General features: G+C 41.3%; 1 protein-coding gene across 1 annotated transcript in view; it reads right to left on the bottom strand.

The window, feature by feature from the left end:
- The window catches only part of LOC147626208 (UV-B-induced protein At3g17800, chloroplastic-like), a 51381-nt gene extending 38240 nt beyond the window's left edge, over positions 1 to 13141 (bottom strand). Inside the window, exon 1 of the mRNA XM_086816236.1 lies at positions 12752 to 13141. Coding sequence (XP_086672362.1) covers positions 12752 to 13141 — 390 coding nt within the window. The remainder of the gene's footprint in view (positions 1 to 12751) is intronic.
- Between the last annotated feature and the right edge of the window lie 6786 nt (positions 13142 to 19927).

Raw genomic sequence — 19927 nt, 5'->3', positions numbered from 1 at the left:
AGTTACGTACGAAGCTGGATCCAAAGGTAGAAAAATATGTGTTTATTGGATATTCCCTTGAGCAAAAAGGATATAGATGATATAGCCCTACTGGGTAAGTAGAGATGTGTTTGATTAAATGAGTTGCTAGTATGCTGCTAAAAAAGATGTTGGGGTTGATGTGACTAGAAATGTGATTACACAATGCAAGTCAACAATCACAGTCATTGATTGGACTAGGAGAGTCTGTTGGATAGACCATGGAGTGGCAGGCTACGTCAAAATACCAATCCTAAAAATATAGTTAGTACATTAGAGAAAGACAAAGAGAAGGTTGGTGAGCCTCTTGGTATATGCCTGATATTTCTACAGGGAATTCTTATGTTAATGGAGAGTCTAGTGGCTTGGAGAGCAGAGCCTTGATGCTGAGCTTGGGATTCCAGCTATTAGAACACTTACTGGTGTAAGAAAGGCAAGCTGCAAAAATGCCAAGTAGTGATCATGGACAATGCAGGTCAGGGAGATTTAGAAAACCTGTTGACAAGTTGACATATGATGGTTATGTCGCTCATCATTATGCATATATGGCTAAAGTTGTGCAAGATGTTGAACCCACATGTCTTAAAGAAGCTATTGGGAATGTAGATTGGGAGAAAGCTATGGATGAAGAAATGGCTACATTGGAAGAAAATGAGACTCGGGACTTAGCGCCATTGCCTAAGGACAAGAAGGCTATTGGATGCAAGTGAGAGAAAGCCATGGATGAAGAAATGGTTGCATTGGAAGCAAATGAGACTCGAGACTTGGCGCCATTGCCTAAGGACAAGAAGCCTATTGTACAAAATAAAGGACAACTCAAATGGAAGGTATAAAGCAAGATTGGTTGCCAAAGGTTATGCTCAAACTTATGGTATTAATTATTATGAGAGGAGACATTCAGCCCCGTTGCCAAGATGGCAACTATGAGAGCTTTTATTGAGATGGCTACATTAAAAGGATGTGTTTTAAAATGGATGTTAAGAATGCGTTCTTGCATGAATTGCAAGAAGAAGTGTATATTGATCAACCACTTGGTTATGAAGATGTGGGTCACCCTGATTTTGTATGCAAGTTGCGTAAAGCTTTATATGACTTGAAACAGACACCAAGAGCATGTCATGATAAGATAGCATAATATCTCATCACCATTGGCTTTCATGTGGCAGATGATGCTGATCATTCACTCTATGTGCAAAAGAGTGATAAGGGTCTTGTGGTCATCACAATCTATGTGGATAACTTGATTGTTGGGGGTGACAGGGGAGAGGAAGTTGAGAGTGTGAAATGTATTCTCAAGCAAAAATTTTACATGAAGTATTTGGGTGAGCTGAGATACTTCTTCTTTGGCATTGAGGTTATTAGGATGGCCAAGGGCATATGATTGTCTCACAGAGATAGTATGCATTGGACATGTTGCATAAATACGATATGGCTGGTTGTAAGCCAATTTCTATGCCATTAGTTTCAAATGGCAAGTTGGTGTAGTTGTGGGTGAGATTTTGGAGAACCCCACTATGTATAGGAATATAGTGGGTAGCTTGATCTATATGACGATCACCAGGCTAGATTTGAACTATACAGTTGGATTGCAAAGTCAATTTTACAGGTTCCTCAGAAGCCACATTTGGATGGTGTGAGGTGCACATTGCACTCTCTGAAGTCTAGAATAGACTATGGTCTCTTTTATGAGGCTGGTGTAGAGTTGTAGGTGTTTGGATACACCGATGCAGATTGGGCTGGTAGTATCATAGATAGGAGATCTACTAGTGGATTTATGTTTTCCTTTGGGAGTAGTGCTATGACATGGAGCAACAAAAAGTAGATTGGGCTGGTAGTATCATAGATAGGAGATCTACTAGTGGATTTATGTTTTCCTTTGGGAGTAGTGCTATGACATGGAGCAACAAAAAGTAGCCAACAGTTACCTTGTTGAGTACGAAGGAAGAGTATAGGGGTGCTACAATGGTAGCTTGGTTGTGCAAGCTACTTGGTGATTTGGGGCTATACTTATGTTATATTTCCCTTATCTTTTGGTAGAACCCTTTTGTTGTGAAGAAGAAGAGCAAATTTTTAGCCTCTCATCTTATGTGTTCTCTTCTAGGGTTTGTGTGAGTGTGTGTGCTTGCAAGAGCTCAAGTTCTCTTACTCCCAGCATCTTTTCATAAGTGGGAAAGATAGCCAGCCTACCGAGACCTAGGCTATCCATGTACTTTATGACCTCTGGCCTCTTTGCACCTAGTAGCATTCTTGTGTGTGATAGGTGAGCTTGTGCTCCACCTTCTTCTCTAAATAGATCTTGCTCTAGATGGTCTTCGACTTCTCAAAAGCAGCTCCACCCCCTACTGGGAAGAAGTCAATGGGTTGCCACCTGATATCCTAGAATCTTATGGACTTTTATGGCCTTCCTCTTCTTGGTGAATATAGGCAACACAGTGTCAGAAAAGGTTTTCAATGTACCTACTAACTAGTACTACTACTACTGCCATGATGGAAGTGGTTGTGAGAGGAAGGAACAAAGTGCCGATAAAGGGGACTATGAAGGTGTGGGAGATTTCTAGATAAAAATGATAAGAGTCTAGCTAGTTGGAGAGTGAATAGTGCAAAATGAGAGGAGGGCCCCCAAGCTTATATAGCTTTTGCTTGGGAACATATGTACGTAGATTGGTACATATGTTTGCAAACTATTCTTGTAAACATGCATATGTAGAGCAACGTGCGTATGTTTATAACACTAAACGTATGTGTAAAACTTAGAACATACATGTGGGGCATGGAACGTACATGCAGAGTATAAATGTGCATGCGCAAATGGAACGTACAACAAAGTATGAACGCACGTGTGCAGATGGAACATACATGTGTAGATTGAAATGTGCATGCACAAAATGAACGTGCATGTGCATCTTGACACATGCATGCACAAAATGAGCATGCATACGCATCTTGGAATGTGCATGCAAATCATGGAAGGTGTGTGTGGAGTATGAATGTGCATGGATAGATGGAATGTGCATGCAGAGTATGAATTTTAATGCATACATAAAACATGTGTATGAACATGCATGCGTAGAATGAATATGCGTGCATCTTGGAACATGCATGCACATCTTGGAACTTGCATGTGCATCTTGAGCAAACAACAATGTTTTTGAGATTTGCATGCAAAAAGTCACTTAATGTGAATATGCAGGTGCAATGTTGGGCTAGGCTTATGGAAGTGTGTTTTATTAGTGATGTTCTAATCATTAGTGATCATGGCAATGGACCATACCATGGACCAAGATTTCAACCACCATCTTGAGATGTACCTAGAAAGTTAAAGATTAGAGAACGACTTATGTGATTAGCATTGGGATTCTCCTTCATAGTTCTCTAGCACTCCTGCTTCCTTCCATTTCTGCTTTTCTCCTTGCTCCATCTTCTTTTTGCTTTCCTCCTTGCTCCATTTCTGCTTTCCTCCTTGCTCCATCTTCTTCACTGCTTTCCTTGACTTTTTTTATTGCTTTCTTTGACATTTTTTATTGGTTTTAGGATGGGTACCTTTTATCTGACAAGGGTGAGGTACTTGTGTTTGGCCCATCTAGCTAGGTTCAATAGTGACCCCACTGGTAGGGGAATTAATGGTTCCTAGATTTTAGCCTGGCAGTAGGATTCCATGAATTCTTTAATCTTTTATTTACCCTTTGCTAAGGTTAAGCATGAGGTGCCAATAGCATTGGTAGCTTTTGGTTACCATTGCCAATTCACCTTGGTACTTTCCTTAGTGTGGCTGAAGAAGTTAGGGGTAATGATGGTATGACTTTAGGTACCCAAATGCTCTTTTTACCTTTAAAATACCCTTGGACCACTAGAAGGACATTAGCACCCACCATCTTTAAGTACCACTCCTCCATTTGGGTTGCCTTCTTTGATGGGATGGTTTTGACTATGTTGCTTCAGGTGCCAAAGTTGTTTTTAACTTGTATAGTATCCTTGGGCTTCTTACAACTCCTTCATGACAAACCATGTCTTTAGTTTAGGGTAGGCTTTTGCTGCCTTGCATTGTGGTCCACCTTGTGGTGTGGCTATCATTTGTTTATGCTGTCCACCTTGTGGTGTGGCTATCATTTGTTTATGCTGTCCACCTTATGGTGTGGCTATCATTTGTTTATGTTGTCCACCTTGTGGTGTGGCTATCATTGGTTATGCTATCCCTTTCACTTGGGTATCCAGATTTGCCTTTGACCCTCATAATATCCTTATGCTCATAGTATTTCTTTTGGCACCCACACCATTTATCACCTTCATTATAGGAACTTCAGGGTTGTTGGTAGGGCTCGTAGGCTTGGACTGTCCACCTTGTGGTGTGGCTATCATTTGTTTATGTTGTCCACCTTGTGGTGTGGCTATCATTCGTTATGCTATCCCTTTCACTTGGGTATCCAGATTTGCCTTTGACCCTCATAATATCCTTATGCTCATAGTATTTCTTTTGGCACCCACACCATTTATCACCTTCATTATAGGAACTTCAGGGTTGTTGGTGGGGCTCGTAGGCTTGGGCACCTATGGTTTTGATTATACAAAGCTAGGAATGTTATTAGTAGGGGTGTTAATTGGGTTAGTCCTTGGAGGAGGCCAGTTGTGTTGGAGGGGGTACACAACAACGCTAGCTTTGGTGAGGCTTTTGGCAGAAATTATGGTTACTTACCTCTATGGGAAAGTAAAGAATCAACCTCTTTTTGAGTGGCACAATCAGAGTAGGGGTTCTTTGGTGGCTCAATTACCTTGAGCACTTCTTTATGTTGAAATATACAAGTGAATAGGGTGTGTGCGGGAACAAGCCCTTAGCAAGAGGCTGTAAAAGAGAATAAATGTGAGAGAAGCTGTGAAAAGGTGAGAAGTATCTACTGGGAGAGAATAAAGGGTAGCATGAGGAGATTTAGGAGGTGTGGAGATATTCTAGGAAGAGGTGGAGAGAATCAAGCAAAAGAGGTGGAGTGAAACAAGGAGAAATCAGTGGGATTAGATGCTTGGATGTAAACTCTATAAATTGAGGCATTGGCCTAATGAGAATTTACTGGTTTTTATTATCCATGCCTACATTAAGCTATCAGTTAATTGCTCACTTAATTGTTGTCTAATCTCTTTTCTAATGATTCTAGCATTTGATCCACCATAGCTCATCACTAATGATGTTGATTCTAGCATTTGATCCACCATAGCTCATCACATTGCTGCAAATTTAACACTTTACTGGGATTGACATTTCTTTGGTGGCTCGATCAACTTAAGCACTTCTTTATTTGGAGAATGGGTATTTGGTGTTAAGATGCTTTATAAGACATAGGCTCTTCTTCTATCATCAAGACGATTACTATCCCAAGGCTAGCATGGTTCTTGAGTCTCAGTCAATTTGGCATCCCCATCTATCCTCACCCAAGAAGTACTTCTTCATGTGCATGGTACTTGTAGGCATGACATAAAATGTCCCTTCCAAAAGAGGTTATTCCCAATGTGAAACATGTAAGTGAAAGCTCCTATGCATGTGGTTTGTAATGAGTTCACTCCTTCCACTTGTGCTTTTGTGGGGGTCAATGATGGTTGTTGTAGCACACACTAAGTCTTATAAGACATTAGGTTATGGCTGGCTCTCATGTCCACAAGTGCTAGCACTTGTTCTAGACTAGTTTCTATGGTCATGCCCAGTGAGAGTCTAGCAAGGTTCACCTCCCAATCTTCATCTTCTAGGTCAATGACTTGTTCCATTATGTTAATGGAGATGTGGTGGTTACATAACTTGTCTTACCTAGCCTTCACTTCTTGATGGGCCTCTTGTTTCATTGTAACCTCGTTTATTTTATCATCTTTATTTTTGTGAATGGTTATTGTTGTAGCATAACATATAGACTGAAGCGATTTCCTTGCCATCCATTATATCATATCTCATGCATGTTTTAGTTAGGAGGATGTTCATTGGTTTGCAAGGATGTGCATCCAATTCTCGGAGTTTCCTGCTCTAGTAGCGAGGCAAACTCCTGGCTAGTTTTTATGCCCTTTTAAGAATAGGAAGCTGAGTCTTGTTAAGCTTTGTGAGCGGCGGCTCTCCTCCTATTTTACATTCTCAACACAAGATTGAGAGGTATTGTTTGTAATAGCTTATCTCTGACACTTATTAGCAAGTTAATGCTCGTTAGCATATAATCTTGGGCTAGACCTGGGGATGCTCTCAATGGGTAATCCTTGTACATGTGGTCACAATATTGAGAGGTATTGTTTGTAATAGTCTATCTTCACTTAGTGAGTCAATGCTTGTAGTCAGCTTACGCTCTTGAGCTAGACCTGGGGATTCTCTCAATGGGTAATCCTTGCAAATGTGGTCAATGCCATAACTAGTGTAAAGTGGTACTACTACTGGCTATGGGTTGGTTGGTGTGGTTGTGCCATAGCCTCCTTAATAGGACACTCTGCCACCCAATGAGGTCCCTTGCAATGATAGCACTATAGCAGCATGTGGGATTCCAGGGCATTGATGACTCTCCCTTTATTGGATTGTACTATGCAGCCATATAGACAGAATAGATAGTGTCACCAACTTGAACGTAATGATGACTGAGGATTTGACTTTGTGGACTCTGAGCCTCTAGGGTTAAATGGTTTATGGAAGTTACTTAGGGAATGGGGGGTTACTATGGCAACATTAGTTGCAATAGAGGTAACTCTGAAACCCTTAGTACTCATCTTTGAGGCACGTAGTACCTTCAGTGAGGTGCATTAGCAAGCATGGGCTTGCTAATGCACATAGTAGCTTTGGTGAGGTGCATTAGCAAGCATGGGCTTTGCTCGTGGAGTAGGTGATAAACACGTGGAGCTGGTGTGACTAGTGGTTTCTTCCTCTTAAGGTTGATTCTTATAGTACTTGGTAGTATCCTGGTTTCCTCCCCTCATATAGTATGCACACCAGATTCCTCTTTGTCTAGGCCTTAGGTGGGGGAATTTCATGCTTGGATGGTTAGCAAGAAATATTGAACACCAGATGAACTCACGTATAAGTTATAGATATGGTTACCCTATGTTATCTTTTCTTAACCCAAATTTCCATTGCTCCATCATTTGCTACATGAGTGCAAGCTATCACTCTAAGTCTTCTACTATTGGATGTGGTTCTTTCCCTTTGTCACCAAACCTTTGAAGGCATTGTGCCAATTGATGCTTTAGATGGGGTTAAGCAGATTCCTTAAAATGAGTTCCCATGAAGTTATTGTCAAAATCTATAGCACTCCTACAACATGGCTCAAATTTTTTATACTTTTCAGAGTACAAGGAATTGTGTAGGGTTGAGTCAAGGATTCCTTCTAGAAATCTTCTAGTTAGATGTTCATTAGAGAATTTGTCAGTGTGTGTCAGCACATCTAGAGTGGAGGTATCTCACTCTATTGATGTAGTCTCTGATTGATTCTTTCTCGAGGTATGCTTAATATGGTAAATTTGGTCAACTAGATACCATCGGGTGCCTTGACGGGAATACTTAATTGTGAGTGCAGTCTTCAAGGTGTCAAAATCAGCCTTGTCTTTTGATTTCAATGATCGAAACCACTATCCCACCTTTCTTCCATGGTGAGGCCAAAGGCACTCACCCTTACTAGGTCATCAGGTCGACCACACATGATACACATTCGATCAAACAATTCCAAGTGTGCAATGGGATATCTCGTCCCATTGAACTTTAGCATTAAATTTTCAATTTGCATTGGTTTAATCATATTTTGTTGTCTAAGATTTGGTGCCACCATTGCAGCTAGTGGTACAATACAATTGTTGAAAGTCATGTTTTTCTACCCCCCTCTCTATTTGTGTTACTATCCTCAAAATATCTTCTAATTAGTGCAATTAGTGGTGGAGGTTAAGGTAATAGCTACTACGAGGTATAGTACAAGTACTAGTAGGTCGATGAAGGCATGGCACATCCAAGATTTCATACTTTCCCTTAAGGCAAATTGGGGTACTCCAAAGGATAGTCGTGTAAGGCTAGGTCATATTATGGAATGTGGGCTCCTCCTCGAGGTGGATCTATCTTAGAGCCTTCTGCTCCCCTTGTTGTAAGGTTCCTATTATATTATAATTAGTAGCTTTGGTTTTTTCTTCAGCCCTAGTGGCATGGTTGTTGTTTGTTATGGCCCTAGTGGAAAAATGAACCCGGAACCCCTATATTGCTTATACTAAGGTCTAATGTTACTAAGCCTAAAGATGCACTACGAGTCTTAAACATGCTAAGGTTTATATTTTGAGAGCTAGCTGAGCCAAAAGCTGCTGATGTAACTGCCACTTTCACTACAAGACCACACCAGTTGTGATTCTAGGAAGGATAGCTCCTTCCCCTATAGGGTTGGCACTTCCTATTCCTCCTAAACTAGACTAGTTTGGGTCCATATCAGGAACATGGTTGGTCTTTCTAGTCATCGATGATCTCTTACTGAATAGGTAGTTTGATGATTCTCTAGCTCCCACTTGTCAGTTGGACCTCCCATTGATAATGTCTTTGATCACATCTACAAAACTCCTCTGAGTGGTTATAGAGGAGTCAAGTACTCCAACTTCTTGGTCCATACAAGGTTCTGTAGTGATAGGCTCCCAATAATAGGCCTCACTCAAGCTATAATCTTCACTATTGCTTGAATACTTTATCACTAGGGTTGCTTAGCTCCTATGAGGTCCTAGGACTCTATGAAGCATGCAATGATTCCTCTTGAGAGATGGTGCTCTTAATGGTCATTTGAGGCACTCTCTTCTAGTGGGGGATTGAGTTGGAAAATCCTTCTTGGTCTTGTGTACCTAAAAGGGTGATCATCTTAGAGCACACCCTACTCAGTCTCACAAGTCACGAGGTGGCCCTGGAAATTTTGGATTCAATTGGATTTTTTTAAGTTTTTAGTCTCTATTTAACTTGTTGTGAACGTGCATTTAGAAGTTAAGGATGTGTGTTCCCACTTGAGAATATGCATGGCCAGGTGAGATGGAAATGTATGCGTGGCCAGGTCCCTGCTTGACTTTTGAGCGTGCATTCACAAGTCTGGGTACGTTCATATGTAGATCTATGAACATGCATGCAAATGTGTGTGGTTGGAGGAAATTAGTACGTGCAAGATTTTGTTACAAAATATGAGGACAAAGTCATCTAGGTGTTCTTTGAAGATGTCTTGCATTAATCAATTAAAGGTTGCTAGGGCATTGGTTAACCCAAAGAACATTACGATAGAACTCATAATGTCCATATCGGGTGTTGAAGGCTATCTTAGGTACCTCTTGCTCTTTGATTCTAATCTGATATAATATTTTGATCTTAAATCAATTTTTTTTGAATACCTAAGCTCTATGCAGATGATCCAAAAGCTCATATATCCTAGGGATTAGATATTTATTCTTAACAAAATGAGTTAATTTAAACCCCGATAATCTATGCATAATCTAAGGGTTCCATCCTTCTTCTTCTAGTAAAGTACAGGAGCTTCCCACATTGAAACATTGGGCTTAATAAATTATTGGTTTGCTAATTGTCTTAATTGCTCCTTGAGTTTAATGGCTTTTGGAACAATCATTTTGTAGGCTTGCTTAGCTACGGGTTGGGCTCTATGAAACAATTCTATTTTGTGATCTACTACACAAATTGGAGGCATCTCTGTTAACTCCTTTGGGAATACATATATTTATTCACTCAACCACTATGGCTCATTTGAGTTTGGTTCCTTCCTACTACTAGCTTAAGCTTTACTACATAGATTGCCTGGTTCTTTCAAAGTCCTTTGAGTAGTTTAGCTTCTTTAACTAGCTATAGTATTAGACATCCATTCCCGCCATTCCCTTTTATCCTATTACCACAAAGGTCGATAAAAGAGATGATCCCTTGTGACAAATAATATTAGGTTGATTCTCCACGACAGCAAATCCATTCCCAAAATCCCATCATATAATCCCAAGGATAAAACTTTGAATTTTCACTCGGTCAATTTCTCACCTAATAAGAATTGAATTGCGCCTATCTTGTTAGCGAGTAGTGAGAAGTTTCTCACTAGCTAACTCCACTTTCCCATGTTATTGTTCTAAGACTAGTTTACACATGAATCTAGGTGAAATGAAACAATGAGTGCTTCTAGGGTCTATTAGACACTAAATTCCTTACCTTGATAATTTGTCGCCTAAATCACTGAAAATGTCTATTTTGCCCTTGGTGGCTGCATGAATTTGTCCTTTTTTCTCTTCTTCTTCCCCTCACAATTGTTATGGCCTTGGATGCAGTCAGTTGGGTATTGAACCTTCCTCATCAAGAATTTTCCTAGTTCTGAGAAGGGGGTCCCTAGTTACTCTGAACTGAAGGAGTAGGTGCTTGGAAGCGGGGTCTCTGAATATTCTTAGTAGGCATCCTAGTATTTACTAGATTTGGACATTCAAAAGCTCTATGGCCCAATTTCTTGCACTTAAAACATGTATTAGCTTGACGTATGGTATTCATTTGTTCTTCAAATAGAAAGGAAACACTTGGACTAGACACCTAGGGTTGATAACTCCCCTACCTCAGGGACTATTGAACCTTGGTCCTTGACTTCCATTTGTCCCATGACTCCTCTTAGGGTTTGCAAGATTTAGTGCAGATATTTGGGGTAAGTTCCTTTTTTATGGGTACGGTGGTGTTGGCTTCTAAGCATCATGGAAAGGCCTTAGCGAAATCTTCTACCATCTTAATGGCTTGAGAGATAGATGATGGCTTAGCGTTCTTAACCAACTTATCCAAGGGAGGATTCAGCTTGCTAACAAATTGATGAAGCAAAGTCATCACATCCATTTAAGGGGCAAAGCTAAGGAGATTAACTTTAGCATTCTTAACCAACTTACCCAAGGGAGGATTTAGCTTCTAACAAATTGATGAAGTAAAGTCATCTCGTCCATCTGAGGGTCAAAGCTAACCAACTTATCCAAGGGAGGATTCAACTTCCTAACAAATTGATGAAGTAAAGTCATCTCATCCATATGAGGGGAAAAGCTAAGGAGATTAGCGAATGCTTGGTGATACTCTTCTATAGACCTGCCTTTTTGGTCTACTTCTAAGAACTCATTTATTTTATCTTCTCAGAAACCAGGTGGAGAAAATTGATCGCGAAGGTAATCCCTCATACCATCCCATGATATGTCATTTTAATCTAGCCCATTGGTCTCACAATAATTTTTTTATTAACCCCTGGTTACTCTAGTGACTTTTAGTCGAGCCAAAGCTAGCTTATTTCACTCATTATATCCCGCACGTGGAAGTACTCATTCAGAGATTCAATCCAGGACTCCATGGATTCACCAAGCTTCCTTCCCACTCCTTTGAAAAATCCTATGTGAGCTTTTTATACATCATGATAAAGTGGCTCATTATCATCTATGAGGTTATCCTGATTGTAGTTGGCACGATTCATGATTCCTAATGACACAAGAAGAGATCATCAAATTTTGTACACATCTTATTTAATTTTTGCATAGTTAGGACTCGTTAAGGGGGGGAAAGGTCATTATATCTCTTATTACATCAACAGGAATCCTTCTCATGGATTCAAAGCAGTCCGAGTTAATGATAATATGCAACTATCACAAATTTAGCCCGAATGTAAATACAAAGAGAGATGATGAAGTCTCATAATATATTCATCTAAGGATAAAGGGATAATACTAGAAATTCTATATTCTTCTATCAAGTCTAATTTATCCATTATCATTGACAGGCTAAGGTTCGACATGTAGAAGGATCAATGATCCAAACTTATTTCCACTATGAATTTCCTCTTGGTTTGTAACCACTATTGTGACCATTAAAAAAGATGCTAGTAGGGCTAGCGAAAGTAATATTCTTTGAACTCTAGATAGCTCTGTACCATATCTCTATCCAAGGCTAGATGTGTAAAAGCTATGTCATCACTTCTTAAGTATGGGATATGGTCTTGTTCTTAGCCATGGAAGAAGTCTACATCCATTCATAATTCTATTTTACTAACTTGATTCACTTTATCCTAATTGATAAACCAAGATTTTATAAAAGATATCAGCATTTAACTCTAGGAGAGTCAAAAGAAAACAAAAAAGAAGTAATTTATTATTATTATTCTCTTCCATTATTTATGCAAAAGGATATCTAATGCACTAGGATTTCTCAATCCCCTTCTTGTGCTTTCTTCCTCATTCCTCTATCGAATAGCTCTAAGATATTATGTGGGTCGATATGCCACAACAAATACAGTTCATAACTTGATGAGGAGTGGCTATTCTAGGAGGTGGTACAAAAAAGCTAATGATTCTATAACTCCTAAATGGTCTAAAATTTTGACGCAATGGCCCACAACTAGAGTTCAGCTACTACTCCTATTCTCATCATGATCATAACTAGGCACACATTCTATCTAAACATCATATCTTGGCAACAATATGCTTAAAAATTATACGCTCCCAAAACCAATAGTGCCTCAAATGAATATAGGTTAAAAAGTATAGCTACTCAAAGTATTGTACCAGAGTACTTAAGAGTTCTAGAATATATCATCTTCCTATGGGGAATATATAGACTTAAGGACCTCAAATTTTGGACATAATCATCAAATTCCCAAAAAGTGTGATCATGGGTGATAAAATTTTCAAGTAATCATAATATCTCCTTAACCATGGCTAAGTGAACATTATTTTCCTGGTGTTCATTTCTTCCCATATGTATATGGCAATACTTACCTACCCTCCACATAAAAGCTGTAATTTCGGTAGTGTAAACTGTGATCTCTCTGAAGATAGCGACAGCAATGAGAGGACCGCCTAGCTCCTCGAACCCCCTGCTGACCTGCACCCCTCCGCCGCCTCTGTGGCTGCTTCGCCCCCTCCTTCCTCCGCCTCCCTTCCTTCCTCCATCGTTGCGCCCCTCTGCCTCTGTGCCTACTTCGCCCCCATCCACACTCCGCCTCCCCATCCTTCCTCCATCGCCATTTGCCCCTGCCTCTGCTCGCCCTTCTTCGCCCTCTAGTTTGCGCTGTTTCGCCTCCCCTCCTCTCCTCGCCTCCCCTCCTTCCTCCGCCTCTTCCCTCTGTGCAGCCCTGTTGTGCTGCACTTCTTCGCCTTTGTGTCCAGCCATCTCCCCCTTGCTTCCCTTTCCTTTTTTCTTTTCCCTTTTCCACCCTCCCTTCCTTTCCTCCGCCTCCTTGCCTACCTCTTCCCCTTGGTTCGGATTGCTCCTCATCCGGGTTCAAGTTGGCCTTTTTCTTCGATTAGCACCATGGCTAATCATTCTCCCTCGGCCGGGGTGAACCATTGTTTTTTCCCAAGCCGAGCTTATGGTCCTCTACGCCGAAATAGAGAAAGACTCCAAAACGACCCTCATTGCCAGAATCTTAGGATCTCAGCCATCCCGTCTCCAGCACTTGGGATTGGGTCCTAGGGTGGCTCTGCCCTCCGACCTCGCTCTACACTTTTGAGATGTCAGGTTGCTTGGAAGAGGTTTTTGCCAAGTGGATTGATTCTGAGGAGGTAACCTCAGAGGCTTTGAAGGCCAGCCCTTTGCCATTGGGCCCGAGGAAGATATTCTTTCTTCCCTACTCCAGCTATTTTGACCCTGTTAAGGAAGACCGGAACCGTTTCCCGATTACTCTCAGATTCCCAGGTCTTCCTCGCGCATATTGGCCTATGTTAGAGGCCATCGGGTCTGCCTTTGGGCTGGTTCTTCAAGTGCCCCCACTTCACGCCTTGCCGACATCTTCTGCCCAGGTGGTCACTACCTCGGCACATGCTGTCCCCAGGGTCATGGTTCTTGCCCGTGACGTTGAGCTCTTTGAGGACTATGTTTTGCTTCCACGTCCCTTTGAAACAATGTATGGAGATTGCAGGTAAACCCAATCAGTTGCCGAGTTTGTCACCAACAGGGTCACTTTGCTCAAGATTGTCCTCGGGCTCGAGGTCTCGCAGGAGGCCTCGTAAGCGTGCTTCTTAGGCACCACCTCCCTTGGTTCCTTCCCGTCCTTCAGTTCACCAGGTGTGGTGAGCTATCTCTCACGCCCGCCCCTCTGGTGCGATTGATGGAAAGGCCTCCTCGGATCATGTACAGATAGATGATGTTTCTAGTCAAAGGGATGTGTCAGCTGATGCATCTTTGCAGAGAGATGATATCTTATATCAGGATGATTTTGTTGAGTCCTCTCTACTTCAAGGGGGCAATATGCAGGATGTTCAGCACAGTGGGGATCATGTATTGCAGGATTTTTAGCATGATGCCATTGCCCTTGATGCCCCACAGGGTGAACAGGTTTCTCGTACATATGCAGGTATTGTGCAGGGCCTCGGACAAGGGCATGTCAGTGGACTTTTCCCTGTGGATTTTCCCGTCCTCCAGCATTATGAGAGGCATCCTCAAGTTGCCCATTGTCTTCTTAGATCGGGGGTCAAACCCTCTTCTCTTCCATGAGAATTGTCTCATGGAATGTTCGGGGCCTTGGAGGGCTCCCACCCGTGGTAGGAAGCACCTTCTGAAGGACCAGCTTTACCCTGCTGTTATAGGAGGGTCTATGGATGTGCTTTTGTTGCAGGAACACAAATTGGATAGATCTCAGTGAGGCAAAACTGGTAAGATGCTTTCTGGCCACACCTTCTAGTCCTCGGTAATTGGGACTAGAGGGGGTGTTTGTATTTCAGTGGCAGTATCTATTATACCTCATGTTATTGGGCATGGTGTTATCATCCCTGCTAGAGCGCAGTGGATCTTGATCATGCATGAGGGTCAGAAATTGGGAATCTTAAATATCTATGCACCTAACATGAGAGGTGAAAGGGTGGCTTTTTGGGACACCATTACAAATGTCATTCCCCAAGTTGATCATTGGATAGTGGGAGGAGATTTTAATATGGTTGCGCAACCTTCTGACAAGAAGGGTGGACATGAAGGGGGTTTACACCCTTTGGAGCGAACCTCATGGGAGAGGTTCACGCTTTCCTTTTTTGGTAAGGATTGCTGGACTGAGGATGATTTCCAGAGAAGGCCAAATTCCTTATCTTTCTCTTGGCATAACTGCAGGAGCGGGGATGAGAGCATCTTTGCCCGTCTAGACAGGTTTTATGTGGATGATTGGTCCTTGGACAGAGGAGGCACCATTGCTATTATGCATGGCACCACCAAATCCGATCATTGCCCCGTCATTTTGTGTCTCAGGGAGCCTAGCGGCCTCTCCCCGTGTCCGTATCCCTGACTCTCTTTATCTTGATGCTGACATTTTCCTTGAAATCAGAGAGATATGGAGATCTTGTGAACGGTCTTGATCCTCGTCATAATATTGCGCTAGCTCTTGAGAGGACTAGCCATCATTATCATAGCACTGCCTTGTCTAAGAAGAAGGAGGCTCTGGACATCCATTTTGGTTGGCCAAAGTCACAAAACTTATCCATGAGGGGAATGTTGTTACTTCTAGTACATAACTCTTTCAACCGATGTGATCAAGGGAAAGTAAGAGATGCTTAAACAAAGCAAAAAATGAAAGAAAAGTGGAGTTCATTGATGTGTGGATGTGTTTATTCTGTAGGATGTAGAAATTCTTGTGTATGGATTTGAGTTAAAAAAGTTTGGAAACTTGTGCCAAAAAACAATTGATATTTTAAGTAAAAGGTTTGGCCAAGGACTCTCCTAGTTGAATGGAAGAGTTTCTTCTCCTTTATAATATGTCATGTTTTCCAAATTAAAGAAGAGAACTCTTTTTCCAATTGATAATATTGGACGTTTTTAGGTTCTAGAGTAAAATGTAAGTAAGGTTTTATGCATTCTTTTTTCATAAATTAAAATGTTTGACATGAAAGTGTGTATTTTATCTCCATAATTTTGAAAAAAGATACATTTTATGGGTTTTTTTTTCCAAAAATGGAGTTGAGTTGTCGTTTGCATGATCTTGTAGGCGTTTTTTATGACTCGCTATTTATAATGATTTGATTGCTAAAGAAAGTGACAATGAACAAACATGGTTGATTGATTTAGAAGCCTCAACACAAAATAAAAATGTTTTCTTCTACTAACAAGCAATTTGAGGTACCACATATGTGTTCTTAGGAGATATCCTTAGGAGATAATGCACCGTATATGTGTTCTCAAGAGATAATGCACCATCAATACAAGTAGTGGGAGCAGGGTGGCAAATCAATATCATAGTCAATGAAGGCACCCAAGGGGTCACACAAAACAACCTTCATGTTCCCTAAATCACCAAATACCTAATGTGTGCCATTAGGTAAATGACACAAATATTAAAATTGACAAAGGAGGATGGGATTAGTCCTGAAGTCACACCTGCGTGAACACCACAACTTAATGGATGGAGTGGAAAAACATAAAAATTGGCGCAAAGAATCATGGACAATGTAATGTATGATGCTGATTAACAGTAATTTACCAAATTAATTATGAGGGCAGCTACATGATGTGCCAACTATCTTTTCAATAGAGCACCCACCACCAATGCAAACTCCAAAGATGTGGATTAGATGCAACCAAACTAGATGTCTGACATCCCTAAATTTTGGGATGCAGATAAATTTTTTTATGTACCAAGTTAGGCTAGAGCCAATGGGGTTGGATTATGGTCTGGAACAACCAGGTGTTGGATTATGGTTTGGAACCCCAAATCAAATTGAGTGTTTGTTTCTTGGGACATATAGTTTCATGAGGGGATTCTCCCATTCATGGTAGAAGGCAATAACCCAACTTGATCGTACACTCCCACCAACCCCACTAATCAAGTAGATATTGAGATATCGAGCTCATCTAGTGAGGCGGTGGACATTGATGACCCACCTAGGGGATAGGCCCCACACTTACACCACTCGCATGGTTAGTGAGATCATGTGGGTGATATGTGGCCAGTGGGATGACAGGCTGTGTGACAGCCATTCTAGAGACTGGCATAGTTATAGTGCAAGCTCATTTAGTTGGGTTCACACTATAGAGAACCCTAGTATGTATTTAGTTGAGTACCTTTTCATATTGTGTGTACTCTTATCTTTGTATATGATGGTGTGTTGAATGTTGTGTGAAGAAGAAGAAGATTTTCAGCCTCTCACCTTGTGTGTGTTCTCTTTTAGGGTTTTGTGAGTGTGTATGTGCTTGCAAGAGCTCAAGCTCTCTTCGCCCCTGCATCTTTTCATGGTATCAGAGCCTGGTTCATGCTAAGGGCTGAGCTGCAAGCAAGAGAAGCACAGGAAGCAGTATGAGGGTAAGAGCTTCATCTACTCTTCCCTATTTGTGTTGGCGAACTACACCCTTGTGTCAAGAGCTCTACGGGAGGCACCGGCAAACGATCTTTGATTGAGGAGCTTTCTTTGTGGGAGTAAAGCTATAGGGCAAACGATCTTTGATTGAGGAGATTTCTTTGCGGGAGTAAAGCTATAGGGCAACTATATTGTCCTATCGGACGGATTTTTTGGGCTGAAAACGCATTTCGGGTGCGTTAGGACCTCCATTTTTTGGAAAGCAAGCGATTTCGAGCACTGCGGGTAAGTCATCGATTCTATGTAATAGAACTCTGTTTTAAGAACTGCAGGAAGACAGATTGGTTGTTCAGACATTGTGTGTGCGCTGCAAGGAGGTCAAACAACTGCCATTGGGTGTATGTATACACATTGAGGCCACTGGTTGTGACATTTGAGTGTAGTACAGTACCGCTGTAGAAAATATAACAGTTTGTGCAAGACAAACCAGAGTGCTATTTCTGGTAAATTTGTGTGTCTGGCAAGATGTCAAATGATGGCATAAACCAGATTGTTGCTGAGAAGCTTGACAAGAACAACTTCCATGCTTGGAGGTTCAGGTTGACAAACTTCCTGATGGGAAAGGGTTACTAGGACTACATAAAAGGTGAGCATGAAGAGGCACCAGAGATACCGGAGATCAATCCGACTGCTGCAGATGTGAAACAGTTCAAGGATTGGAACCAAGGAGCCAGAAAAGTTATGTATTGGCTCTCTATCAGTATACAGGACACCATGATTGGGCATACAAGATGCCAAGTCCCCCAAGGAGGCATGGGACACCTTGGTAAAACTTTATGAAACGAATACCAAGGCACGAAAGATATAGTTGAAGAATGAACCATACTGTGGAGAAAAAGAATATGTATGTGAATGACTATGCATTGAAGATCAAGGGTATTGTGGAATCCCTTGCATCTATTGGTGTTTCAGTAGATGATGATGATAAGGTGGAAGTCTGTCTACGTGGTCTCATGCCACAATACAAGGCATTCAAGATGTTTATTCAGACTCGAGAAAACATTCCCAATTTCACAGATTTGGTGTCTATGTTGATTATAGAAGAGAAGAGCTTGGGTGAAGAGACCAACAGCCTTCACATAACAAAAATAGTTCAAAGCAACAGGCCTTCTACACAAGTTCAGGAAGAGGACGAGGTAGAGGAGGTCGTGGACGTGGCCAAGGAGGTGGCCGAGCAGGTAATCAGAATTATGGCCAGCACCAAAAACAACAACAGTCCCAGAATTCACAACAACAACAACACGCAAGTGGAAGAGGCCAATTCAGAGGCAGGGGGAGTCAAAGAGGTCATGGAAATTGGCAAAGGCAGTATAATGATACACGTGGATGCTTTTATTATGGTAAGCCTGGACATGTGCAGGTAGATTGTTATAAGAAGTAGGCTGACATGCAAAATGGGAAATTGCAGCAAAACAACTATGCATCCTCAAGCAAAAACAATGAGGATAATGAAAGGTTGTTTGTTATGCAGCATGTCGTTAATGCCAGTCTCAAAATGTTAAAGCAGCACATAAAGATGATGTATGGTACGTTGATTCAGGTGCTTCGACCCACATGACAAGTCATGGGGAGTGGTTCAAGGAGATGAAAAACCTTGAAAGACCAAGTTTTGTGGAAACAGGGGATGACACTCCTCATCCAATTACCCATGTTGGAGATGTGCCATTGTCTATATAGGATGGCAAAGTGAAGTACCTTGTAGATGTACTTCATGTTTCGAACATAACAAAGAATCTAGTTTCAGTTAGCCAGATGATTGAGCAGGGTTTGCAGGTTCGGTTTAACCCTGATGGTTGTTATGTTGAAGACTTTAAAGACTGGCAACAGAGTGGGCAGAATATTTACATTGAATGTAAACATGCCTGAAGTGAGTGCTGCAATGTTTGCAAATGGTTTAAGAATTGTTGCAGACACAGACATTTGGCATAAAAGAATTGGACATGTGAATGTGCAGAGAATGAAGTCTATGCAGACTAAAGGAATTGTGACAGGGGTGCCAAAGTTTAAAGTTGAAGGTATGTAGAAAATATGTGAAGCATGCCAATTTGGAAAGCAAACAAAGCATGTATTTCCACGTGACAGAAATGTGAGCAAAAATACACTAGATGTTGTGCATTCATATGTATGGGGTCCTACGAAGACCATGTCTATGGGAGGCTGCAGGTATTATGTGACATTTATTGATGACCACACAAGGAAAGTGTGGGTATACTTCATGAAGGAGAAGAGTGAGGTGTTCACTCATTTTCAAAATTTCAAAGTTATGGTTGAAAACCAAACAGGGAAACATGTAAAGTGTCTAAGGTCAGATGGAGGGGGAGAGTACTTCTCCAATGAGTTCTCTGAATTTTTACAGAAGAATGGTATTCAGAGACAGTTTACATGCAGATACACTCTGTAGCAAAATGGAGTTGTTGAGCGAAAAAACAAGCACATTGTTGAGATTGCGCGAGCATTGATGGGAGAGAAGAATATACCACATAGCTATTGGGCTGAGGCTATTTCTATAGCAGTTTACATCATGAACAGGACTCCAACTACAGCCATACATGATGTAACTCTAGAGGAGAGGTTTACTGGTAGAAAGCCTGATTTGTCTCATCTGAAAGTCTTTGGATGCATT

Source organism: Cibotium barometz, chromosome 22, assembly GCF_041138505.1.
Source record: "Cibotium barometz isolate CiBa-2024 chromosome 22, ASM4113850v1, whole genome shotgun sequence".
NCBI lineage: Eukaryota > Viridiplantae > Streptophyta > Polypodiopsida > Cyatheales > Cibotiaceae > Cibotium > Cibotium barometz.
The sequence above is the reverse complement of the archived record's forward strand: the minus strand, read 5'-3'. Positions and strand labels throughout refer to the sequence as shown.